At 42.2% G+C, this 22,965-nt stretch overlaps 1 protein-coding gene across 2 annotated transcripts in view; it reads right to left on the reverse strand.

The window, feature by feature from the left end:
- Nucleotides 1-22,965, reverse strand: part of LOC311233083 (active breakpoint cluster region-related protein-like) — a 42,456-nt gene that overhangs the window by 6,682 nt on the left and 12,809 nt on the right. For both annotated transcript variants that reach the window (XM_084319955.1, XM_084319956.1), the window contains exons 2-6: nucleotides 11,773-11,832; nucleotides 10,537-10,646; nucleotides 9,758-9,897; nucleotides 7,424-7,558; nucleotides 6,299-6,404 (exon numbers count right to left, since the gene is read on the reverse strand). In XM_084319955.1, coding sequence (XP_084176081.1) covers nucleotides 6,299-6,404; nucleotides 7,424-7,558; nucleotides 9,758-9,897; nucleotides 10,537-10,646; nucleotides 11,773-11,832 — 551 coding nt within the window. The remainder of the gene's footprint in view (nucleotides 1-6,298; nucleotides 6,405-7,423; nucleotides 7,559-9,757; nucleotides 9,898-10,536; nucleotides 10,647-11,772; nucleotides 11,833-22,965) is intronic.

Below are 22,965 nucleotides of genomic sequence, written 5' to 3' on the forward strand. Positions count from 1 at the left end.
TCCACTATAGTTTGCTATGCTCTAACTAACACTCTGTGTGTTCACTATAGTTTGCTATGCTCTAACTAACACTCTGTGTCCACTATAGTTTGCTATGCTCTAACTAACACTCTGTGTTCACTATAGTTTGCTGTGCTCTAACTAACACTCTGTGTTCACTATAGTTTGCTATGCTCTAACTAACACTCTGTGTGTTCACTATAGTTTGCTATGCTCTAACTAACACTCTGTGTTCACTATAGTTTGCTGTGCTCTAACTAACACTCTGTGTTCACTATAGTTTGCTATGCTCTAACTAACACTCTGTGTGTTCACTATAGTTTGCTATGCTCTAACTAACACTCTGTGTGTTCACTATAGTTTGCTGTGCTCTAACTAACACTCTGTGTCCACTATAGTTTGCTATGCTCTAACTAACACTCTGTGTGTTCACTATAGTTTGCTATGCTCTAACTAACACTCTGTGTCCACTATAGTTTGCTATGCTCTAACTAACACTCTGTGTGTTCACTATAGTTTGCTATGCTCTAACTAACACTCTGTGTTCACTATAGTTTGCTATGCTCTAACTAACACTCTGTGTTCACTATAGTTTGCTATGCTCTAACTAACACTCTGTGTGTCCACTATAGTTTGCTATGCTCTAACTAACACTCTGTGTGTCCACTATAGTTTGCTATGCTCTAACTAACACTCTGTGTGTCCACTATAGTTTGCTATGCTCTAACTAACACTCTGTGTGTCCACTATAGTTTGCTATGCTCTAACTAACACTCTGTGTTCACTATAGTTTGCTGTGCTCTAACTAACACTCTGTGTTCACTATAGTTTGCTGTGCTCTAACTAACACTCTGTGTGTTCACTATAGTTTGCTATGCTCTAACTAACACTCTGTGTCCACTATAGTTTGCTATGCTCTAACTAACACTCTGTGTGTTCACTATAGTTTGCTATGCTCTAACTAACACTCTGTGTGTCCGCTATAGTTTGCTATGCTCTAACTAACACTCTGTGTGTCCACTATAGTTTGCTATGCTCTAACTAACACTCTGTGTTCACTATAGTTTGCTGTGCTCTAACTAACACTCTGTGTTCACTATAGTTTGCTGTGCTCTAACTAACACTCTGTGTCCACTATAGTTTGCTATGCTCTAACTAACACTCTGTGTCCACTATAGTTTGCTGTGCTCTAACTAACACTCTGTGTGTTCACTATAGTTTGCTATGCTCTAACTAACACTCTGTGTGTTCACTATAGTTTGCTGTGCTCTAACTAACACTCTGTGTGTCCACTATAGTTTGCTATGCTCTAACTAACACTCTGTGTGTTCACTATAGTTTGCTATGCTCTAACTAACACTCTGTGTGTTCACTATAGTTTGCTATGCTCTAACTAACACTCTGTGTCCACTATAGTTTGCTGTGCTCTAACTAACACTCTGTGTGTTCACTATAGTTTGCTATGCTCTAACTAACACTCTGTGTGTTCACTATAGTTTGCTATGCTCTAACTAACACTCTGTGTTCACTATAGTTTGCTGTGCTCTAACTAACACTCTGTGTCCACTATAGTTTGCTGTGCTCTAACTAACACTCTGTGTGTTCACTATAGTTTGCTGTGCTCTAACTAACACTCTGTGTCCACTATAGTTTGCTATGCTCTAACTAACACTCTGTGTCCACTATAGTTTGCTATGCTCTAACTAACACTCTGTGTTCACTATAGTTTGCTATGCTCTAACTAACACTCTGTGTCCACTATAGTTTGCTATGCTCTAACTAACACTCTGTGTTCACTATAGTTTGCTATGCTCTAACTAACACTCTGTGTTCACTATAGTTTGCTATGCTCTAACTAACACTGTGTGTCCACTATAGTTTGCTATGCTCTAACTAACACTCTGTGTGTTCACTATAGTTTGCTATGCTCTAACTAACACTCTGTGTTCACTATAGTTTGCTATGCTCTAACTAACACTCTGTGTTCACTATAGTTTGCTATGCTCTAACTAACACTCTGTGTTCACTATAGTTTGCTGTGCTCTAACTAACACTCTGTGTGTTCACTATAGTTTGCTATGCTCTAACTAACACTCTGTGTGTTCGCTATAGTTTGCTGTGCTCTAACTAACACTCTGTGTGTTCACTATAGTTTGCTATGCTCTAACCAACACTCTGTGTTCACTATAGTTTGCTGTGCTCTAACTAACACTCTGTGTTCACTATAGTTTGCTATGCTCTAACTAACACTCTGTGTGTTCACTATAGTTTGCTGTGCTCTAACTAACACTCTGTGTTCACTATAGTTTGCTATGCTCTAACCAACACTCTGTGTTCACTATAGTTTGCTATGCTCTAACTAACACTCTGTGTTCACTATAGTTTGCTATGCTCTAACCAACACTCTGTGTTCACTATAGTTTGCTGTGCTCTAACTAACACTCTGTGTTCACTATAGTTTGCTGTGCTCTAACTAACACTCTGTGTTCACTATAGTTTGCTATGCTCTAACCAACACTCTGTGTGTTCACTATAGTTTGCTGTGCTCTAACTAACACTCTGTGTGTTCACTATAGTTTGCTGTGCTCTAACTAACACTCTGTGTTCACTATAGTTTGCTATGCTCTAACTAACACTCTGTGTTCACTATAGTTTGCTATGCTCTAACCAACACTCTGTGTGTTCACTATAGTTTGCTATGCTCTAACTAACACTCTGTGTGTTCACTATAGTTTGCTGTGCTCTAACTAACACTCTGTGTTCACTATAGTTTGCTATGCTCTAACTAACACTCTGTGTTCACTATAGTTTGCTATGCTCTAACCAACACTCTGTGTTCACTATAGTTTGCTGTGCTCTAACTAACACTCTGTGTTCACTATAGTTTGCTATGCTCTAACCAACACTCTGTGTGTTCACTATAGTTTGCTGTGCTCTAACTAACACTCTGTGTTCACTATAGTTTGCTATGCTCTAACTAACACTCTGTGTTCACTATAGTTTGCTATGCTCTAACTAACACTCTGTGTGTTCACTATAGTTTGCTGTGCTCTAACTAACACTCTGTGTGTTCACTATAGTTTGCTATGCTCTAACTAACACTCTGTGTTCACTATAGTTTGCTATGCTCTAACTAACACTCTGTGTGTCCACTATAGTTTGCTATGCTCTAACTAACACTCTGTGTTCACTATAGTTTGCTATGCTCTAACCAACACTCTGTGTGTTTACTATAGTTTGCTATGCTCTAACCAACACTCTGTGTGTTCACTATAGTTTGCTATGCTCTAACTAACACTCTGTGTTCACTATAGTTTGCTGTGCTCTAACCAACACTCTGTGTGTTCACTATAGTTTGCTATGCTCTAACTAACACTCTGTGTTCACTATAGTTTGCTGTGCTCTAACTAACACTCTGTGTGTTCACTATAGTTTGCTATGCTCTAACCAACACTATGTGTGTTCACTATAGTTTGCTATGCTCTAACTAACACTCTGTGTTCACTATAGTTTGCTGTGCTCTAACTAACACTCTGTGTGTTCACTATAGTTTGCTATGCTCTAACTAACACTCTGTGTTCACTATAGTTTGCTATGCTCTAACTAACACTCTGTGTCCACTATAGTTTGCTGTGCTCTAACTAACACTCTGTGTTCACTATAGTTTGCTGTGCTCTAACTAACACTCTGTGTGTTCACTATAGTTTGCTATGCTCTAACTAACACTCTGTGTCCACTATAGTTTGCTATGCTCTAACTAACACTCTGTGTGTTCACTATAGTTTGCTATGCTCTAACTAACACTCTGTGTGTTCACTATAGTTTGCTATGCTCTAACTAACACTCTGTGTCCACTATAGTTTGCTATGCTCTAACTAACACTCTGTGTGTTCACTATAGTTTGCTATGCTCTAACTAACACTCTGTGTCCACTATAGTTTGCTATGCTCTAACTAACACTCTGTGTTCACTATAGTTTGCTGTGCTCTAACTAACACTCTGTGTTCACTATAGTTTGCTATGCTCTAACTAACACTCTGTGTGTTCACTATAGTTTGCTATGCTCTAACTAACACTCTGTGTTCACTATAGTTTGCTGTGCTCTAACTAACACTCTGTGTTCACTATAGTTTGCTATGCTCTAACTAACACTCTGTGTGTTCACTATAGTTTGCTATGCTCTAACTAACACTCTGTGTGTTCACTATAGTTTGCTGTGCTCTAACTAACACTCTGTGTGTCCACTATAGTTTGCTATGCTCTAACTAACACTCTGTGTTCACTATAGTTTGCTATGCTCTAACTAACACTCTGTGTGTTCACTATAGTTTGCTATGCTCTAACCAACACTCTGTGTGTTCACTATAGTTTGCTGTGCTCTAACTAACACTCTGTGTTCACTATAGTTTGCTATGCTCTAACCAACACTCTGTGTGTTCACTATAGTTTGCTATGCTCTAACTAACACTGTGTGTTCACTATAGTTTGCTATGCTCTAACTAACACTCTGTGTGTTCACTATAGTTTGCTGTGCTCTAACCAACACTCTGTGTGTTCACTATAGTTTGCTGTGCTCTAACTAACACTCTGTGTTCACTATAGTTTGCTATGCTCTAACCAACACTCTGTGTGTTCACTATAGTTTGCTATGCTCTAACTAACACTCTGTGTGTCCACTATAGTTTGCTATGCTCTAACTAACACTCTGTGTTCACTATAGTTTGCTATGCTCTAACTAACACTGTGTGTTCACTATAGTTTGCTATGCTCTAACCAACACTCTGTGTTCACTATAGTTTGCTATGCTCTAACTAACACTGTGTGTTCACTATAGTTTGCTATGCTCTAACTAACACTGTGTGTTCACTATAGTTTGCTATGCTCTAACTAACACTCTGTGTGTTCACTATAGTTTGCTATGCTCTAACCAACACTCTCTGTGTTCACTATAGTTTGCTATGCTCTAACTAACACTCTGTGTCCACTATAGTTTGCTATGCTCTAACTAACACTCTGTGTGTCCACTATAGTTTGCTATGCTCTAACTAACACTCTGTGTGTTCACTATAGTTTGCTATGCTCTAACTAACACTCTGTGTGTTCACTATAGTTTGCTATGCTCTAACTAACACTCTGTGTCCACTATAGTTTGCTATGCTCTAACTAACACTCTGTGTGTTCACTATAGTTTGCTATGCTCTAACTAACACTCTGTGTGTTCACTATAGTTTGCTATGCTCTAACTAACACTCTGTGTGGTCGCTATAGTTTGCTATGCTCTAACTAACACTCTGTGTTCACTATAGTTTGCTATGCTCTAACTAACACTCTGTGTGTTCGCTATAGTTTGCTATGCTCTAACTAACACTCTGTGTCCACTATAGTTTGCTATGCTCTAACTAACACTCTGTGTTCACTATAGTTTGCTATGCTCTAACTAACACTCTGTGTCCACTATAGTTTGCTATGCTCTAACTAACACTCTGTGTGTTCACTATAGTTTGCTATGCTCTAACTAACACTCTGTGTGTTCACTATAGTTTGCTATGCTCTAACTAACACTCTGTGTCCACTATAGTTTGCTATGCTCTAACTAACACTCTGTGTGTTCACTATAGTTTGCTATGCTCTAACTAACACTCTGTGTGTTCACTATAGTTTGCTATGCTCTAACTAACACTCTGTGTGTTCACTATAGTTTGCTATGCTCTAACTAACACTCTGTGTTCACTATAGTTTGCTATGCTCTAACTAACACTCTGTGTGTTCACTATAGTTTGCTATGATCTAACTAACACTCTGTGTTCACTATAGTTTGCTATGCTCTAACTAACACTGTGTTCACTATAGTTTGCTATGCTCTAACTAACACTGTGTTCACTATAGTTTGCTGTGCTCTAACTAACACTCTGTGTTCACTATAGTTTGCTATGCTCTAACTAACACTGTGTTCACTATAGTTTGCTATGCTCTAACTAACACTGTGTTCACTATAGTTTGCTATGCTCTAACTAACACTGTGTTCACTATAGTTTGCTATGCTCTAACTAACACTCTGTGTGACACTTTAATAGAACCACCAAGTCCACCACTGTCTTGCTGCCGTACAAATCTAACTATGACCAGTGAAGTGAAGTGAAGTGAAGTGTGTGTGTGTGTGTGTGTGTGCATACCTCTTGTGGTGCTCTAACAAGCTGAGGAAGGTGAATAGGTTGTGTGTGTGTGTGTGTGTGTGTGTGTGTGTGTGTGTGTGTGTGTGTGTGTGTGTGTGTGTGTGTGTGTGTGTGTGTCTGTGTACCTCTTGTGGTGCTCCAACAGGCTGAGGAAGGTGATGAGGTTGGGGTCAGGCAGGGAGCGCAGCAGGTGCATCATACAGTTCTCCTTCGCTGCCGGGTCTGAGAGCGCTGCCGAGGAAGAGGAAAGAAAGATAGGATGTGAGATAACATGTAAACAAAGAGGGTGTCAGTACTGTATGTATCAAGGTTATTATAGTTAACTAAAACTAGGTGTGAAAAAAACATTTTAGTTAACTGAAATAAAAATAGGAGGAGGTATTGGTGTGTTAGAGATGTGAGACTGTGATGTAATTACCATCATAAAGTGATGTGTTTGTTGTGTCTATTCTGAACTTCTTAAATCTTGCCCCTGACAAATACCGCCATATTATAATAAACATGTTTTTAACTAATACTGAAACTAATAAAAACAAGAATTTAACATTTAACAATATAAAAAACGAAACTGAATTGAAAACAAAGATTAAAGAGGAAATAAATCATTAAAAACTACAATAACCCCAGTAAGTACCCCCACAATCTTTTGCATTCATTTAGAATAGAAGGGCTCTTCTACACTGGATGAGAACCTTTGTCGGAATGGAATGGAATGTCAACAAGCCCAACAGAGAAAATACGACATTGATGTAGAAAATCCCCCAAATCGGAGTCAGTTCTTTCAAGTTTCACGTCTCTCTGCAGGTTATTCCATGCAGAGGGGCCGGAGATCTATGGTACGTCGATGGCTGAAGGTCCTACCCAGGGTTCCCAACGACATTGCAAAATGAAATTCAAGGACTTTTAAGTACTTTTCCAAGCACTATTTTTCATTTTCAAGGATGTCACTCGAAGGATACAATTCACTTTTAAATGCTGTTTTTTTTAAGCATCTTCTTGGCCTGCTTGCCAGCTAGAGCATCATGAGGAAAAGCAGTTGGAGCGTGCAACGATCTCTTGATTCGGAACAGTTCGATCATGGATGAACAAAACATTCAATGCGAATGGTTCATTTGAATTTCAAGGACTTTTTAAGCACCTTGTTAAAAAATTGGCTGTTTTCAAAGGAATTCCAGGCCTTGACTTTATTAAAAAAAAAGACAAATCCAGCACTTTAAGCACTTCAAGGACCTTGTGCAAACCCTGCCTACCTATGCCCTCCATGAAGGCGGGGTAGAGGCGGTCCGTGAGCAGCGGCTCCGGCAGCTCCCTGAAGTACAGCTTTAGAGTCCCCGCTATGGCGTTGATGTCCATGTCGCTCAACATCACCAGGATGTCTTTGGTATCTGGAGGACAGAGCAGGGAGAGGAGACAGGAGGCAGACAAAAAAACACAGACAGATTAGTTTTACATTCACATTTAGTCATTTAGCTGACGCTTTTATCCAAAGCGACTTACAAGTTCTGTACGACAAGTCATCAAGAAGGGCACAACTCTATCAGCTGAGTAACAATGTTCATCAAAGTGTTGAGTGCTACAGTGAGTGTAGGTTAGTTTATTAGGACAAGTGCATGACAGCAAGGTTAGTTAGGGTTCTTTTTTTCCATTTTAGATAATGGTTGAAAAAGTGAGTCTTTAGTCGACAGCGAAATATTGGACGGGTTTCGGCTGTCCTAACTGTGGTGGGAAATTCGTTCCACCATTGTGGGGCAAGGACCGAGAATAGGCGGCTTCTCTTGGATGACCCTCCTGGAGCTCGGATAGGAGTGGGTCTGAGGCGGCCAGAAGATGTTTTCTGGATTTAGGAACTCGCAGAAGAAAATGGCCCGTATTGAGTGCTGATCTGGGGGTCAGTGGCCAGGAACACCAATGTCTTCATGACCTTATTTCAAATGAACAGACTGGAATTGACAATAGTACAGTTCGATTCCCGCTCCTCCCGGGCAGCGTGTCGATGTGTCCTTGAGTAAGACACTTAACCCCTAATTGCTCCCGATGAGCAGGTTGGCACCTTGCATGGTTGCCTCCACCGTCGGTGTGTGAATGTGTGAGTGAACGGGTAAAATGTGAGGAACAAATTGTAAAGCACTTTGGATAAAAGCGCTATATAAAAAAACAGCCATTTACCATTTACTCACTTTGTGTGAAAATGGACCAATGAGTGCATTTAAATACACATGAATATCCCGATATGGATATGTTCCACAGCAGATATGTTCTATTTACGTAGGCAGTGAGCCACGCTAGAGAGCCAACATACACCCAGCGCCCGGGCAGCTGGCACACTGGAACAGTCCCAATATTGATGTTATTATGCCGTGTTTGTTTACCCATCTATGACAAGTCAAAAGGTCTATTTGGGGATTATACTAAATGATTGTTGAATGTAAATATCATATCTCGTTTACAATAGCCCAGATAAGCTCATATAACTGAAACTTGTATTTAAAATTGTTGGAATATTACCAATTTATCAGGGATACCGAGGCCTGTAAACACATTATCCTCTTTTGCTGTTGGTTTTTTACGGTCCGTGCAAATACTTGTTCTATGGTTATGTTTAGAATTATTCTGTTTATTCACATAATATACAGGGATATCGCGGTGAGCAGGAGATGAAGATTGCATGTAAGACGGCTTAACCCGATTAAGACCAGGATATGATGTTGTATCCGTAAATCTCTGTGCGTAGTAAGTCAACGTACGCTGGTATCATTAACACAGCTGTTCTCCACTCGCTCCACGTCAAGCATTCCGATTCCAGGAATGACAGAGTGTGCGTTAGTTAGCGGAGAACACCCAAACAGACGGTGGGACCCTGTGCCGGGCCTCGTCGACCTTGGTGGGGTGGGACAGTGGGACTCGCAGTAAAAAACATCCAGTCAATACAAAGCTGACAGCTGGTGCTCCTCCTCATCTCCCTCCTGGATCCAGAGACTGACCTTTCCCACAAATCTGCTCCTCATAGAGAGGTCAGAGAGCCTGTTTGTTTAACCCCCCCCCCCCCCCCCCATAGGAGAAGATGGGAGGAAGGGATACACAGAATAGAGACAGAGGGGGGGGGGGGGTAAAATAGATAGACAGACAGACAGACAGACAGACAGACAAGACGGTGTAGATAAACAGATAGATATAGATTGATACTGTAGATAGACAGACAAATATAGATAGACAGATACTGTAGATAAACAGATAGATAGACAGATAGACAGACAGACAGACAGACAGACAGACAGACAGACAGACAGACAGACAGACAGACAGACAGACAGACAGACAGACAGACAGACAGACAGACAGACAGACAGACAGACAGACAGACAGACAGACAGACAGACAGACAGACAGACAGACAGACAGACAGACAGACAGACAAACAGACAGACAGACAGATAGACAGACAAATAACATAGACAGACAGACAGACAAATGGATAGATGGATAGATAGATAATTAATCAGGGAAGACCAATTGAGAGCAAAGCTCTCTTTCGCAATGGTGCCGTGGAAAACACAACCTCTACAGAAGAAGACAGTGGATCTTACTGGTGTCGAACGCTGCTTTGAGAGCTTGTATGTCGGTCGCCACCCCTGAGATCCTGTAGATTCCCACTTCATCAATCCCTCTTTTCTCCACCTCCTCAATGCACTGGCGGACAATGTAAGGCACCTTGGAGCGCTCGCGCCTGTTAGAAGATTAGAACACACACAACACAACATGTGCAACAAAGTCAGGACAAATCTATACACTTCTTATAATTATATACACATTTTTTAATACATTTCTTTTACATTTTCTTTCTTTTCTTTTACATGGAACATAAAACATGACAAAACACAATAATAGTAATAATAATGACAATAGAAATAACAAAAATAATAAAAACATAAAAAACGAATTCAAATTATATTATCACAGATGCCACAAAAAACATTCCCCCCCCCCCCCCCCCCCCCCCCCCACCCCAGGACCCCCAGACCCCTCAGGACCAACACCCCGACCCCGCTTCACCGCTAGATCATGGCTTTGACTTTCTCGGCCGCTGAGACCCACAGTTCAATGCTGGCTTGTCCCACCCCAATCACACGTGCAGTAGAGATCTTCATATAAATAACATCCAATAGTGTCAGAGACCAAATAATCATTGTGACTTTCTCAGGTTGTTTCCACCTCATGGCTATCAGCTTCTTGGCTGCAGTAACGCCCGCCAGAATGATTATTTTTTGTTGTAGTGGCTGGTAGTAGTGGCTGGTAGTAGTGATGCACGTTCAAAATTGTGGGTTTCACACAAATCTTTGTTTCAGAATCAGTGGAATGTACGTACTTTGTCACCACGTTGATTTTGACTCCAAAGACGCCACTCTGTTTCTTGGACGGGGTTCTCTTCAAACTCAAGTCCCGAGTTGTAAACTTCATGGAGAACTCCACTTTGATCTGAAAATAAACCAGAAACACACAAACTCAGCAAACGGCACTGCTTTTCGGCCGACAACTTCAAAGGACGCGACTCTCGAGCACTTTCTGCTTTGATCACTTAACGACGTGTAGAGATGTAAGTGGATAATATAGCTGTTACCCTATCAGATCTTCCTACGCAGTTCAATTGCTGCGCAATTAGGAAGTGGGCTACTTTGTCAAGATAATGTTGCATTAGCCTGGCCAACCATAAAAGACCTCATTAAAATATAGTATAACATGACAGTAATCAACACGAGAGTCAACTTCAATTAAGGCTGTACTTGGAAACCTCTTAGATTTTTGAAGTCTCTTGTATTAATGAAATGGAAAATGTATCTTGCACTGCTATTCTGAACTGAACTATATCTATGTCTCGCTGTAATGCGGCCAAACACTTTGATATTCTTTTTTTTTAAGATTTTATTTATAGCATTTTCAGCTTTTTTGGTCAACGCAGGACCTTTTGGCCACGCAGGACCGACAGAGGAGAGAGGGAGAAACGGGAGGAGAAGAGGGGAAGACATGCGGCATATGGCCACCGGGTCGGGGAATCGAACCCGGGGCGACCGCTTCGCGACTCAGTGCGCTATGTGGTGGGCTACTGGAGCGCCCCAACACTTTGATATTCTGAACTGAACTCATTGCCTGTGTGTCTCGCTGTAATATGCATCATATCACCATTCCTATGCTTCCTAACATCCTTCCTATGCTTCCTAACGCTTCCTAACATCCTTCCTATGCTTCCTAACATCCTTCCTATGCTTCCTAACGCTTCCTAACATCCTTCCTATGCTTCCTAACGCTTCCTAACATCCTTCCTATGCTTCCTAACGCTTCCTAACATCCTTCCTATGCTTCCAGTGCTTCCTAACATCCTTCCTATGCTTCCTAACATCCTTCCTATGCTTCCTAACATCCTTCCTATGCTTCTAAACCCACACAGTTCCGATCTGATCCATCTCTTTCACTTATGGCGACCGTTTGGGCTCATTGGACAAAGTATCATTGAGATGTAATCACATTTCCACGCTAACCTGCTTCTACAGTATGTGTTCAAAATGCAGCAAAGCCAGTCACTTTGAAAACAGGCCTGTCTTCTTACCCCGTTCATCTCTATCACGTCCATGTGCCAGTTCTTAGACTGCACCGTCTGGGGCTCCAGCTGAAAGACACAGAGGGGGGCATTATAGTTAATAATAATAATAATAATAATAATAATAATAATAATAATAATAATAATAATAATAATAATAATAATAATAATAATAATAATAATAATAATAATAATAATAATAATAATAATAATAAGATTTAATCACAAGAAATAGCTAGAAATCAAAGGCCTTAACCATTTCACTGCCACACGACAGAAGGTTAACCCTTTACTATCACAGTGTGATAGTAAAGGGTTAACCTTCTGTCGTGTGGCAGTGAAAGGGTTAAGCGGCTGTTGTGTGGCAGTGAAAGGGCTAAGATCCATAAGTTGTGCCAAATTATGTCCGGGACCAGATGGACACCAATACTGGAAATCGCGATCAGACAATTGGAATATTCTTTTTGGAATACCCCCGAACAAAGGTAAGGACTATCTGACATCAATTTTAGCTTGATCCAACAATGTTTTCATATCGATCCAGCTGATCAGCGTCTGTAGTGTTCAACAAGAAAGCAGTTACTGCCCCCCCCCCCCCCCTTTCATGCATTCATGGTGAAACATAATACCTATTATATACATTTGATTTGGAAATAGTAGCGTGTCCGGGCAAGAAACGCCAACGCTTATAGTAGAATACATGTAGCGCCCTATAAACCAGCTTTTCAGGAATGATCCCGGATCACTCCTAAACTATACTTACAGTATATTCACCACGGGATAACGTGCGAACGTATGCATGACATTTTTTTCTCTTTTTTGCATGTTCGATGGAAGAAAGTCACTGTCAAATGACTATAGTATTGTCTCCATAGCTATAATATAGAATATAGATATAGCTCTACAAACAAGGTGACGCACTCCTATCTTTAAAGCGTGGCATAGCTAGAACGGGACCAGGCTAATCCCTGGCGCTGAATGAGTTAAAAGAGTCCAGGCTCTGTGGTGCCCTCAGCTGGATGGGAAGGCTGTTCCACAGGCGTGGTTAGTTGGTGATACCTTGTTAATAAGTAATTATATTACCTTATATAATCATGTTAATGTCTTTATACAGCAAGACATTTATGTTTAGGAGGGCATTGTTTCATAAAAAAAAACATATTATGATCGCCATCATATGGATCATCATCATTCTGGATGACAGCAGATCGGAAACCGCCAATTAATAATTAAAGAGTGCTACAGGTTAAAAAGCAAAGCAAAGTAAAAAAATAAAAAAAATAAGAAATAAGAAAAGTAGAATAAAGAATTAAAAGCAACAGATAAAATAGGCATGGTTAGGGCAATTTCCAAATACACAAAACAAAGACACACTAAAACAGTGGAGTTAGCCAAAGGCTCTATTAAAAAGGAGGGTTTTTAGGCCTTGTTTAAAAATGATCACCTTCCTCTCTCATCATGGATGTACTGTACCCCCATTCCACTGCTACTGTCTGACCTTGACTGCATATGAAATGGATTATAAGGATCCACACACTGTGCCTTTTGTATTAGGAATTCTCTCTCTCTCTCTCTCTCTCTCTCTCTCTCTCTAGCACTCAAGAGACGTTACTGTCTATTTGTTATGTTTCTACTGTCCTCATGTCCGTCCACCACCCAAACAAACAGCTGTCAAGACTCCAGCCTTTTTTCCAGTGTGGATGGAAGGAGACATTCTGTACTGCTACTAGAGAAAAAAAGAAAGAAGAAGAAGACAGCGCTCTTTCCATTTGCCTCCTTTATGGAAAGTCCCAGACAACTAGTCTATATTTATATTAAAAAAACAACACAACGTCCTGGGAAACAAAATAAGACTAAAAATAAAACCGAAATCAAACTGCCTTGTTAGCTACTTCCCAGAATGCCATGTAAGACTGAAATAGGCTCCACCCCTCTGTGAGTAAATAACTGTAGTGCCCTATGGGTAGTCCCCCCCCCCCCCCCCCCCCCACACACACACACACACACACACTAATGTCCTGTTTATGCTTCCTTGTACGTGCCTGTGTGTGCTTTGTACAGTACATGCTTGTGTATTTATGTGTGCTTTGTATGTGATTGTGTGTGTGTGTGTGTGTGTGTGTGTGTGTGTGTGTGTGTGTGTGTGTGTGTGTGTGTGTGTGTGTGTGTGTGTGTGTGTCATAGGGCTGAGTGTGTGCTGTGTGTACCACAGCCAGACAGTAGTCGCTGTTCCTACCTAATAACAGATATGATGTCGTCTATATTGGAACATAAAAAAAGCTGAACGATGAAATGAAGCATTCACCACGTCGCAGGTTAACCCCTTCACTACCACACTACCAAAGGGTTAACCCGTTCACTGTGACAATACAAAAGGTTAACCCTTTCACTGCCACACAACAAAGGGTTAACCCTTTCACAACCACACTACAGAAGGTTAACCCTTTCACTACCACACTACAGACGGTTAACCGGTTAAATTTAGCGTCATCTACCTGCCAAAGTTTTACCGGTCCAATCCTACCGATTTTAACCATGATCCTGCCCTACTCCCTCTTGGCACGGAGGGAGCGAGTGTTCAGAGTGAAATGCAGATCGGTGTCACATTTAATGCAGGTCGAGCAGCCTTTTGTGTGACACCAAGTGAGCGACGCGGGCATCCGCGCGGTTATAAGATTGGAGCTTTGCGCTTTGAGTACGGTTCGAGTACGCTTGGAGTACGCTTAGAGTACGCTTAGAGTACGCTTAGAGTACGCTTAGAGTATGCGCTTCGAGTATGCTTCGAGTACGCTTAGAGTACGCTTAGAGTATCCGCTTCGAGTACGCTTCGAGTACGCTTGGAGTACGCTTAGAGTACGCTTAGAGTATCCGCTTTGAGTACGCTTCGAGTACGCTTAGAGTACGCTTAGAGTATCCGCTTCGAGTACGCTTCGAGTATGCGCGGACCTCTGCAGAGTCCATTCCGCGTACATTCCGCCCGACTATGTGGGGGCCTTACGAGTTCCAACTAGCGCGGCAGTCGCTTCCTACACTCCACCTACTCACCACCACTAACACTCTGAAAGGGCTGGGCCGTGTTTCCCGTGATGCGTTGAGGAAGGAGTTCCTATAGACATGATGGATGGTTGGCACGTTCTGCCTCCTCACTTAGCCAGGGCCTGCTGCGCCCCCTAGTCCACACACTTCTTACCCCCAGCAGCAGCAGCTAATGTCTTTTATAGGCTGATTCAGCAGCTCGCAGTGTCTGTCGCAATTACATTACATTATGTCATTACTGCCCTGGCTCGGCTATGATCTTGCCACGAGAGCCTGTCGAGCGGTTTACTGCTGAGCGAGCGCGAGGCCAGCACAGTTCCCTTGTGGCCCCTTAACTCATCCCGGGCCAACAGCGCCCTCTGCTGATGGCCCTTCCATGCCAACGCTATATCCAATGGAGAATAGGACTTATTTGCGAGTACTTAAAAGTTAAAACATATCAAATATAATAGCAATAGATCTAAATAACACAGTGATCGTCAATGAGTTGCTTCCAGTCAACATGCACAAAACAGATAATTTTTTCATACATACATTTCCATTTTATACCGTGATGAATATCAATATATTTCTAGAGCGTTCTGTCTCATCTCAATAAACTCCAGCAAATCGAGCTTAAATGTATTTCCTTAGAAATCGTGCCATTTGTCGCTTGATTTATGAATCGTTTTCAAATAAACGCTAGATTATCGATATTATATGTGTCTTTATGCACGAAGAGAAGCGGGGTCTGAAAAATCGCTTCTCCGTACTTTGGTCAGCGCGAACCTCACACACACACACACGCTCCGATGGCGGTGTTAGGAACATCTGATTACCCCAAGATTCGTAACATAAAGGCCTTACCTCACATCTGATGTCATGCAAAAAGATTAATCCAATTCCTGATCGCCATTCCAAATATTGATCGCGTTTATTGATCCAACGTTATATCCAAAAACACATAATCCACGATGCTCCCAGTCTATTGAGTCAATGCAATAGTATCCAGCTGCATGCCCGAGAAGTAAAACCTGGACCGGACTTATTTTTTTGATGCACAGTCCCAGCCAATCCAATCCAATGATGTGCAATACCATCTGGGAGACGATAGGCGGCGGTATTTGCCCTTTGCGAGCTCAGACCCATTCCCAATGATAACGTCAGGCTGGATGGATGAAAAATGAATGGATATCGCTAATAAAATAAATAACGATTAAAACCCGACTATACTCGTGATTGGCACGGAAGCGATTGCGAGTTAACCCGACTATACTCGTGGTTGGCACTGAATGGGTTAAAGAGGCCAGCACGCTTCCCTTAACGGTTAACATTAGGCTGTCGCCCCTTAAAGAGGCCAGCACACTTCCCTTAATGGTTAACATTAGGCTGTGGCCCCTTAAAGAGGCCAGCACACTTCCCTTAACGGTTAACATTAGGCTGTGGCCCCTTAAAGAGGCCAGCACACTTCCCTTAACGGTTAACATTAGGCTGTGGCCCCTTAAAGAGGCCAGCACACTTCCCTTAACGGTTAACATTAGGCTGTGGCCCCTTAAAGAGGCCAGCACACTTCCCTTAACGGTTAACATTAGGCTGTGGCCCCTTAAAGAGGCCAGCATGCTTCCCTTAACGGTTAACATTAGGCTGTGGCCCCTTAAAGAGCCAGCACGCTTCCCTTAACAGTGAAGATTAGGCTGTCGCCCCTTAAGAAGTTCTCATGGAGTGTAATTAATTAGCTCACAAATAGCTTGCTTGGTATCAGTTTCATGCACTGCCATTATCGTCGGAGCCAAAAGAATTCCCAGGGTTTGGGTTTAGAGAGCGGGCCAGGGCTAATCACTGCTGAGGGGGTCTTTAAGTCGGCCTCTGCCAAGAACTCAACTGGGCATGGGCCCAACTCACACACTCAGGCCTCCTGCAGACGCTGGAAACAGCCTTAACCCCTTCACTACCGCACTATGAAATGGTTAACACTTTCACTGCGACCATACAGAAGGTTAACCCTTTCACCGCCATATGACAAAGGGTTAACCCTTTCACTACCACACTACTGATAGTAAAGGGTTAACCTTCTGTAGTGTGGTGGTGAAAGGGTTAAACAAATGTCCCTCCTGCGCGCAGGTCCTCTCTCTATCCACCCTCTAACTTTTTTTCTCGCACAAACACCATTACAAACGAATGGAGTCAAATAGTAAGTGTAACATTTATTTTTTTAGAGAAATCCTTACAGGGCAGTGGTTACACTCATTGACCCAGGCCTCTAAACACGATCATTCACTCTGTTCCTTTTTTTTATTTATTTTTTTTATCTCTCTTTCTCCGATTTTCCCCTGTTTTCTCCCCGTCCCAATTTAGTCGTTGTGCCAATTCCCCCCCTCCCCTACCTGGTTGTTGTGCGCATGTTCTCCTACTGGTCGGTACAAGGGAACCCTGAAGTATCTGCACGCTTCCTCCGACACGTGCGGCGACAGCCAGTGGCTCTCTTCTCACCTGGCAGCGAGGGCTCTCATTGGTGAAGTGTAACGCGTGGGAGGTCACGCTGCCTTCCTCAAGTCCTGCCTCCGCTGAGCAAGCACCCAGACCTGACCTGTAGGCGTCGCTGTCCACAATGCCAGTTTCCCACCCACGGCTTCCCTCCCCCTAACCCAGCCAAACGAGTTAGTATCGCGATCAGCCCAAGCCAAGGCAAGTCACTCTGTTCCTTTTATTAAAAACTAATTTCCTTCACTAGGAAATGAGCGGGCAAACTGCACGGCTACCGGGACTATGTCGAATAAACTCTTAATGAATGAATCGCTCAACACCAGATATTTATGTCCTGAAAGTGGAACATGATGGAAGCAAATAGGCTGCAAGACAAGACTGCTTTGTTAGGGAAATATATGGAAGAGCGATTCTGGAAATGAAATGTAACTTGTCATGGATCCAGTTGGCTAGTACAACAAGGCAGGGTGAGGATTTAGTGTTTTACCCAGAGTGACAGCTCATGCAGCCAACCAGAGGCAAGAGAGTGGCAGATTACATGGCATGGATTGGGTGAAGAGGAGTACAGGGTTTAGCATGAATTATTCTGCTCAGTTTCTGCTGTGATATGTAGGAAGACCGCATGGCAGAGAAAATGCTCTTTGTATCCTTAAAGGTAGAATCTGTAATGGCCCCAAACAGCGACCTCTATGCAAAATTGCCCATCTTTGTTTAAAATGCTTCTATGCATTTTCCCGGAGATCGCCGTTTATAACAGCATTACAGGTTCTACCTTTAAATGTCCTTAAAACTACTTTGAACCTCTGAAATCTTTGAATGTTATTTTTTTTTATCCACTTTTTCTCCTTGTTTTTTTGTTTTTTTCTCCCATCCCAATTTCGCATTGCCAATTCTCCCCTCCAATTCTCCCCTGCCCTGTCTTGAACGTTGCTAGACTATGCCTCCCACTGGTCGGCTGTAGTGAGGATAGAAGCCTTGCATCACGTGTCCCCTCAGGTACACAAGGAGGCAGCCTGTCGCATCTTTTCACCAGACAACGCAGACTCTCAGTGGCGAGGAGTAACGTGTGGGAGGCTCACACTACCCCCGCCATTTCCTGTCTCTGCTGTGCAGGCGTCCCCCAACCGACCTGTAGGAGTCGCTGTCCACAACGTCCAATCCCCACCCATCGACTTCCACCCGCTACCTCTGCCAATTGAGATAGTATGACGGCCGGCCCAAGCCGCAGGCAACGCTGACTCGGGGAGTCGAGACCGGAGTCTCTTGCATTGGTGACGAGCGCAATCTCCGCTGCGCCACCCAGCCGCCCATATTTGAATGTTATGTATGTATAATGTAATTGGTGGAATCAAAATTATTTTAAATAAATAAAGTACGACATAGACAGTTACACCACTCTGCATTAAATCATATCTTATAAAGCTATTATCTGGGATGTAAGCCTCCTGCATGGGACCGATTGGATCAGACGAGGGTCTCTGGTATCAAAGCATATCTATTTGAGGGAGATGTTTGGGAACCACTGATTCAGGATAACAAGAATGTTCTGAGGTCATACACAAGACACACTCAACATACTGTAGAACGAGCCATTCCACACAATGATCTATTAAAATATCATATTATACTCCCTGCTCTGCTCATGCGAAATAGCTGTGAGAAAGATAGAAAAAAGCAATACTGTAGATAGATAGATAGATGGAGACAGAGAGAAACACCGTAGATAGATAAATAGACGGATAGACAGAGAGAGACACCATAGATAGATAAATACATAGATATATGTATATAGACAGAGATAGAGACGCCATAGATAGATAAATAAATATATAGAGAGAGAGAGTGAGAGAGTGAGTTGTGTTCAGCCAGCATGGTGATATGGTATGGGAACACATTGTTCTTTGAATGGCCTTTTGTCTCTGGGGAACAGCCACAGCTGTGTGTGTGTTTTTAGTATCTCTCAGGCTGGATGGCCAAACTGCTTTTATCTCCACCGGGCATGAGAGGAGATTATGCATTTGGTTGTGTGTGTGTGTGTGTGTGTGTGTGTCTAACTATCTGGAGCTAATCTCGCCAAGGCAGCAGTGGATGAAACCTGCCACACAGGCTGACAGCAGGCCAGGGAAGTGAATGCTGGAATATTTTTCACATCAGTCAACGTGCGTGCGTGCGTGTGTGTGTGTGTGAGTGAGATGCTCTTGCTCGCTCTCCCGTGGCCTTCAGGGGACAGAGTGCAGGTAGTAAAACATGAAGGAACGTTCATGATGTAGTTCAACCTTCTGGAGCTGTTCCTCTTCTGAAAACAACACACAGAGTGAACCATCTGATCCCTGCATCTACAACGCTACGTTTATGCACAAAGCATTCTGGGTATTACCGGACAATGTGTTTACATAATGTGTGTTTCATAATTTCATTAACAACAGCCCCCCGGTATACATGAGCAAACTGAACATGGAGAGTTTTACCACAGAAGTGGAACTCACACCGACCGCAGAATCCAACAGTAAACGGGATAAATGGTAAAGATGGTACATAACACATACAACAGAGTGTAGCTCCTGTCCCTTTAGTCACACAGTCATGGAAATTGTACCAAGAGACGCGGCCGCTCATGGAGAACAAATACGCCATAAGGACCTATAAAGTCCGCCATATTGGATTTTGGGGGATGACTACTGTTTTGAGTGACTGCACGTTTACATTTCACTACCACACTACAGGAGGTTAATCTTTCACTACCACACTACGGACGGTTAACCGTCTGTAGTGTGGTAGTGAAAGGGTTAACCTTCTGTAGTGTGGTAGTGAAAGGGTTAACCCCTTGGGGAGCTCCCGTAGCTCACCGCATATCTCGGCGCTATTTCTGCGTCGGGGAAAACCGTGCTCGTCACGGATCTGGGGGACACGAGTTCGATTCCCGGACCCGCCGTCATTTCTCAGAATGTCTTCCCCTGCTCTACATCCCATTTCAACCTGTTTCTGTCGGTCATGCTTGACCAGAAAAGCGATAAACGCTAAAAAATAAAGTAAAAAAAAAAAAAAAAAAAAGGGTTAACCCTTTGGTAAGGTGGTAGTGAAAGGGTTACTGTATGTTGCATATGAAATCATGTGAAAAATCCTCATGAAACCACGGTTGCTTTACTGAAGATCTCATTTGCATTAGTAGCAATATTTAAAAAAATACATCTCGACCTTTTGATATGCTAAATTAATGAATCCCTCTTTAATACCGTATGTCCCTTGTTTTTCATTGCACCTTTCCAAAGGCTGTGATCTGGGTGATTAAATATTCATTGGGTGACAGAAAGCCTCTAATTGGGCCCCGTGCTAACTCTGTTAATTAGAGCCTAGCTCAGCTGTGTGGGCCCCTTGGCTTCTGTGTGAATGTGTCTCAACAGCACCCTGCGTGGGGACGGTTGTTGGAAAGACTAGTTGTGTTTTCAACTAACAGATAATGGGACACAAGCAACGTGCCTATTTTTAGACAAATAACCACGCTAAGCATAATGTCTACAGACTACATGCCTTCTGCACTCCAGCCTCAGTAAAAACACTGATTGTTATTTTGTATATTGTTATTGTGTATATTGTTGTTATTTTGTATATTGTACAGTATTGTAACTTTGTTTTATTGTATAGTATTTTATGTCTCTGTATAGTATTTTATGTTTCTTGTATAGTATTTAATGTTTCTCTTTTATTACTTGTGTGATTTTATATTCCACTACTTTACCTTAAGTTTGAGGTCCAAATCTCGTTGTATGCCAATATAATGACAATAAAGTACAATCTAATCTAATCTAATCTAATCTAATCTAATCTAAAAAGCTGCTGATGTCACTGAGGCCTTTGGACTTTGTTGCCATGTGCCTTCTTATTCACTTCCTTTGTTTGAGCCAATCGGCGGGTGGGATTTGGGCATGCGGAGAGGCTCATCGAGTCCCCAAGGAATATCTTATCTTATCTTATGATTTGCAGTGGAACAGGCTACTCCGGCATTCCTGGAAACAGTGTGCCTGTCTCTTATAAGAGACCATAAAGACCCAATATTATCCAGGCGTGGACCAGAAGAGGCACACGTCACGTCCCCCGCCCGCAGCCTGCGTGAGTAAAGACAGTTCATCTGTCCTGCAGCCACCGCCAGGGAGAACAGTGGACACACTCCTCTGATGCACCTTACAGATTATGTGGAGCTGAAAACATGTCCGTCCTCCAGCCTCACAGAGACGGGAGCAGAGGAGAGGGGCATGTGGTGCAGTAGGCACTAGGCAGTGTTACTTTTGGCAGCTATTTTAATTTTAGGTTTAGTTTTAGTCATGTGTCAAATGCTCCTTTTTCGTTTTCATCATATTTAGTCACCTTCATTTATTTTCCGTTTAGTCAGTTTTAGTCAACTACAGGTCTGAGCATTTTAGTCTTAGTCAGTTTTAGTCTCGATTTTGTCTTTTTTGTTTTAGTCTAGATTTAGTCGCAGAAAACTAATGACATTTTTGTCTAGTTTTTTGTGTTAAAAAAAAGGCATTTTATTGTCTTGTAATGCAATTCTATGTACCGCTACAGTCAGTCAAATTCACATACATTTCTATTGGGATCATAGATTCATGTAGACGCCCGATGGTCCGATGGTCACAAATGGAGGAACTCACCCGACCTAGTTGGCTTCAATATAGTGTCTGTTATCCTTCAACCATGAACTATTGTAATTTAAATTTAGTTGGCTTATAGCCAGTGTTAATTTTGTCAGCTATTTAAATTTTAGTTTTAGTCTTAGTCATGTGTCAAATGCTCTTTTTTCGTTGTCATCATATTTAGTCACCTTCACTTATCTTTCATTTTAGTCTGTCAGTTTTAGTCTGGATTTTGTCTTTTTTGTTTTAGTCTAGATTTAGGCCTTGTCCAGACTAAAACGATTTTGATCCGTTTAGTTTTCGTTTCGTTTTAAGGTTTCAGTAAAAACGAAAACGTCTCAAGATAATAAGTGCATGCCACAAATTTACAAAATAAATGTCTTTCCTGTTTTATTTTGAAAACCCCAGACCGGAAGTGTTATAGTGTCTGTTGCTAGCATCTTAACTTGTGTCGGCTGGTTCTGTGCTTTTCGAGCTAACATAACATTAGTCTCCAACAGAGAGGTGAGAAAGACCGCGGCTCACATGCAGCTCAAACTACCTGTTGGAATAAATTAATTGATTGATGTTTAACTTGTCCCTGTGTGTGTCCAGTCATTTCGACTAGCAAACGTTGTCTGTAGTTAATGTTACCTCAGGATACCACTGTCTATTGTATTTAGTTGGTTAGCTATTTAGCTAATGTGGATAGCATTTTGAATAGCATCAATGCTAGCTGGCTGACTACAGCTTTATTTACTAAATGATGGAGGCTTTTTAATCGTCAAGGTAAGAGAGGATTTGTCATGATCAACTGAAGGCGTATGCTATGGAACAATATGTGCTTGTGTTTTCAGAAAAAGGCCAGCTATGTGACTCTAATCTCTAGTTAGTATCGTGTATTGCATCACAGTAGCCTCCCGATCAAGCTCAAGTTTCTGTAACACGAGCCCCGCTCCGCTTCAGACAGATAGCACAGCGCGTGTGTGAGCATGTGTGTGCGCCTCGGTCGGGATTGTGTGTAAGCAGCACAGCAGAGCCCCGCTCCGCTTCAGACAGATAGAGAGAGCACAGCATATGTAAAGCTGTAAAA

This window comes from Notolepis coatsorum, assembly GCF_963971535.1.
Source record: "Notolepis coatsorum genome assembly, chromosome: 8".
In the NCBI taxonomy this organism is placed as follows: Eukaryota; Metazoa; Chordata; class Actinopteri; order Aulopiformes; family Paralepididae; genus Notolepis; species Notolepis coatsorum.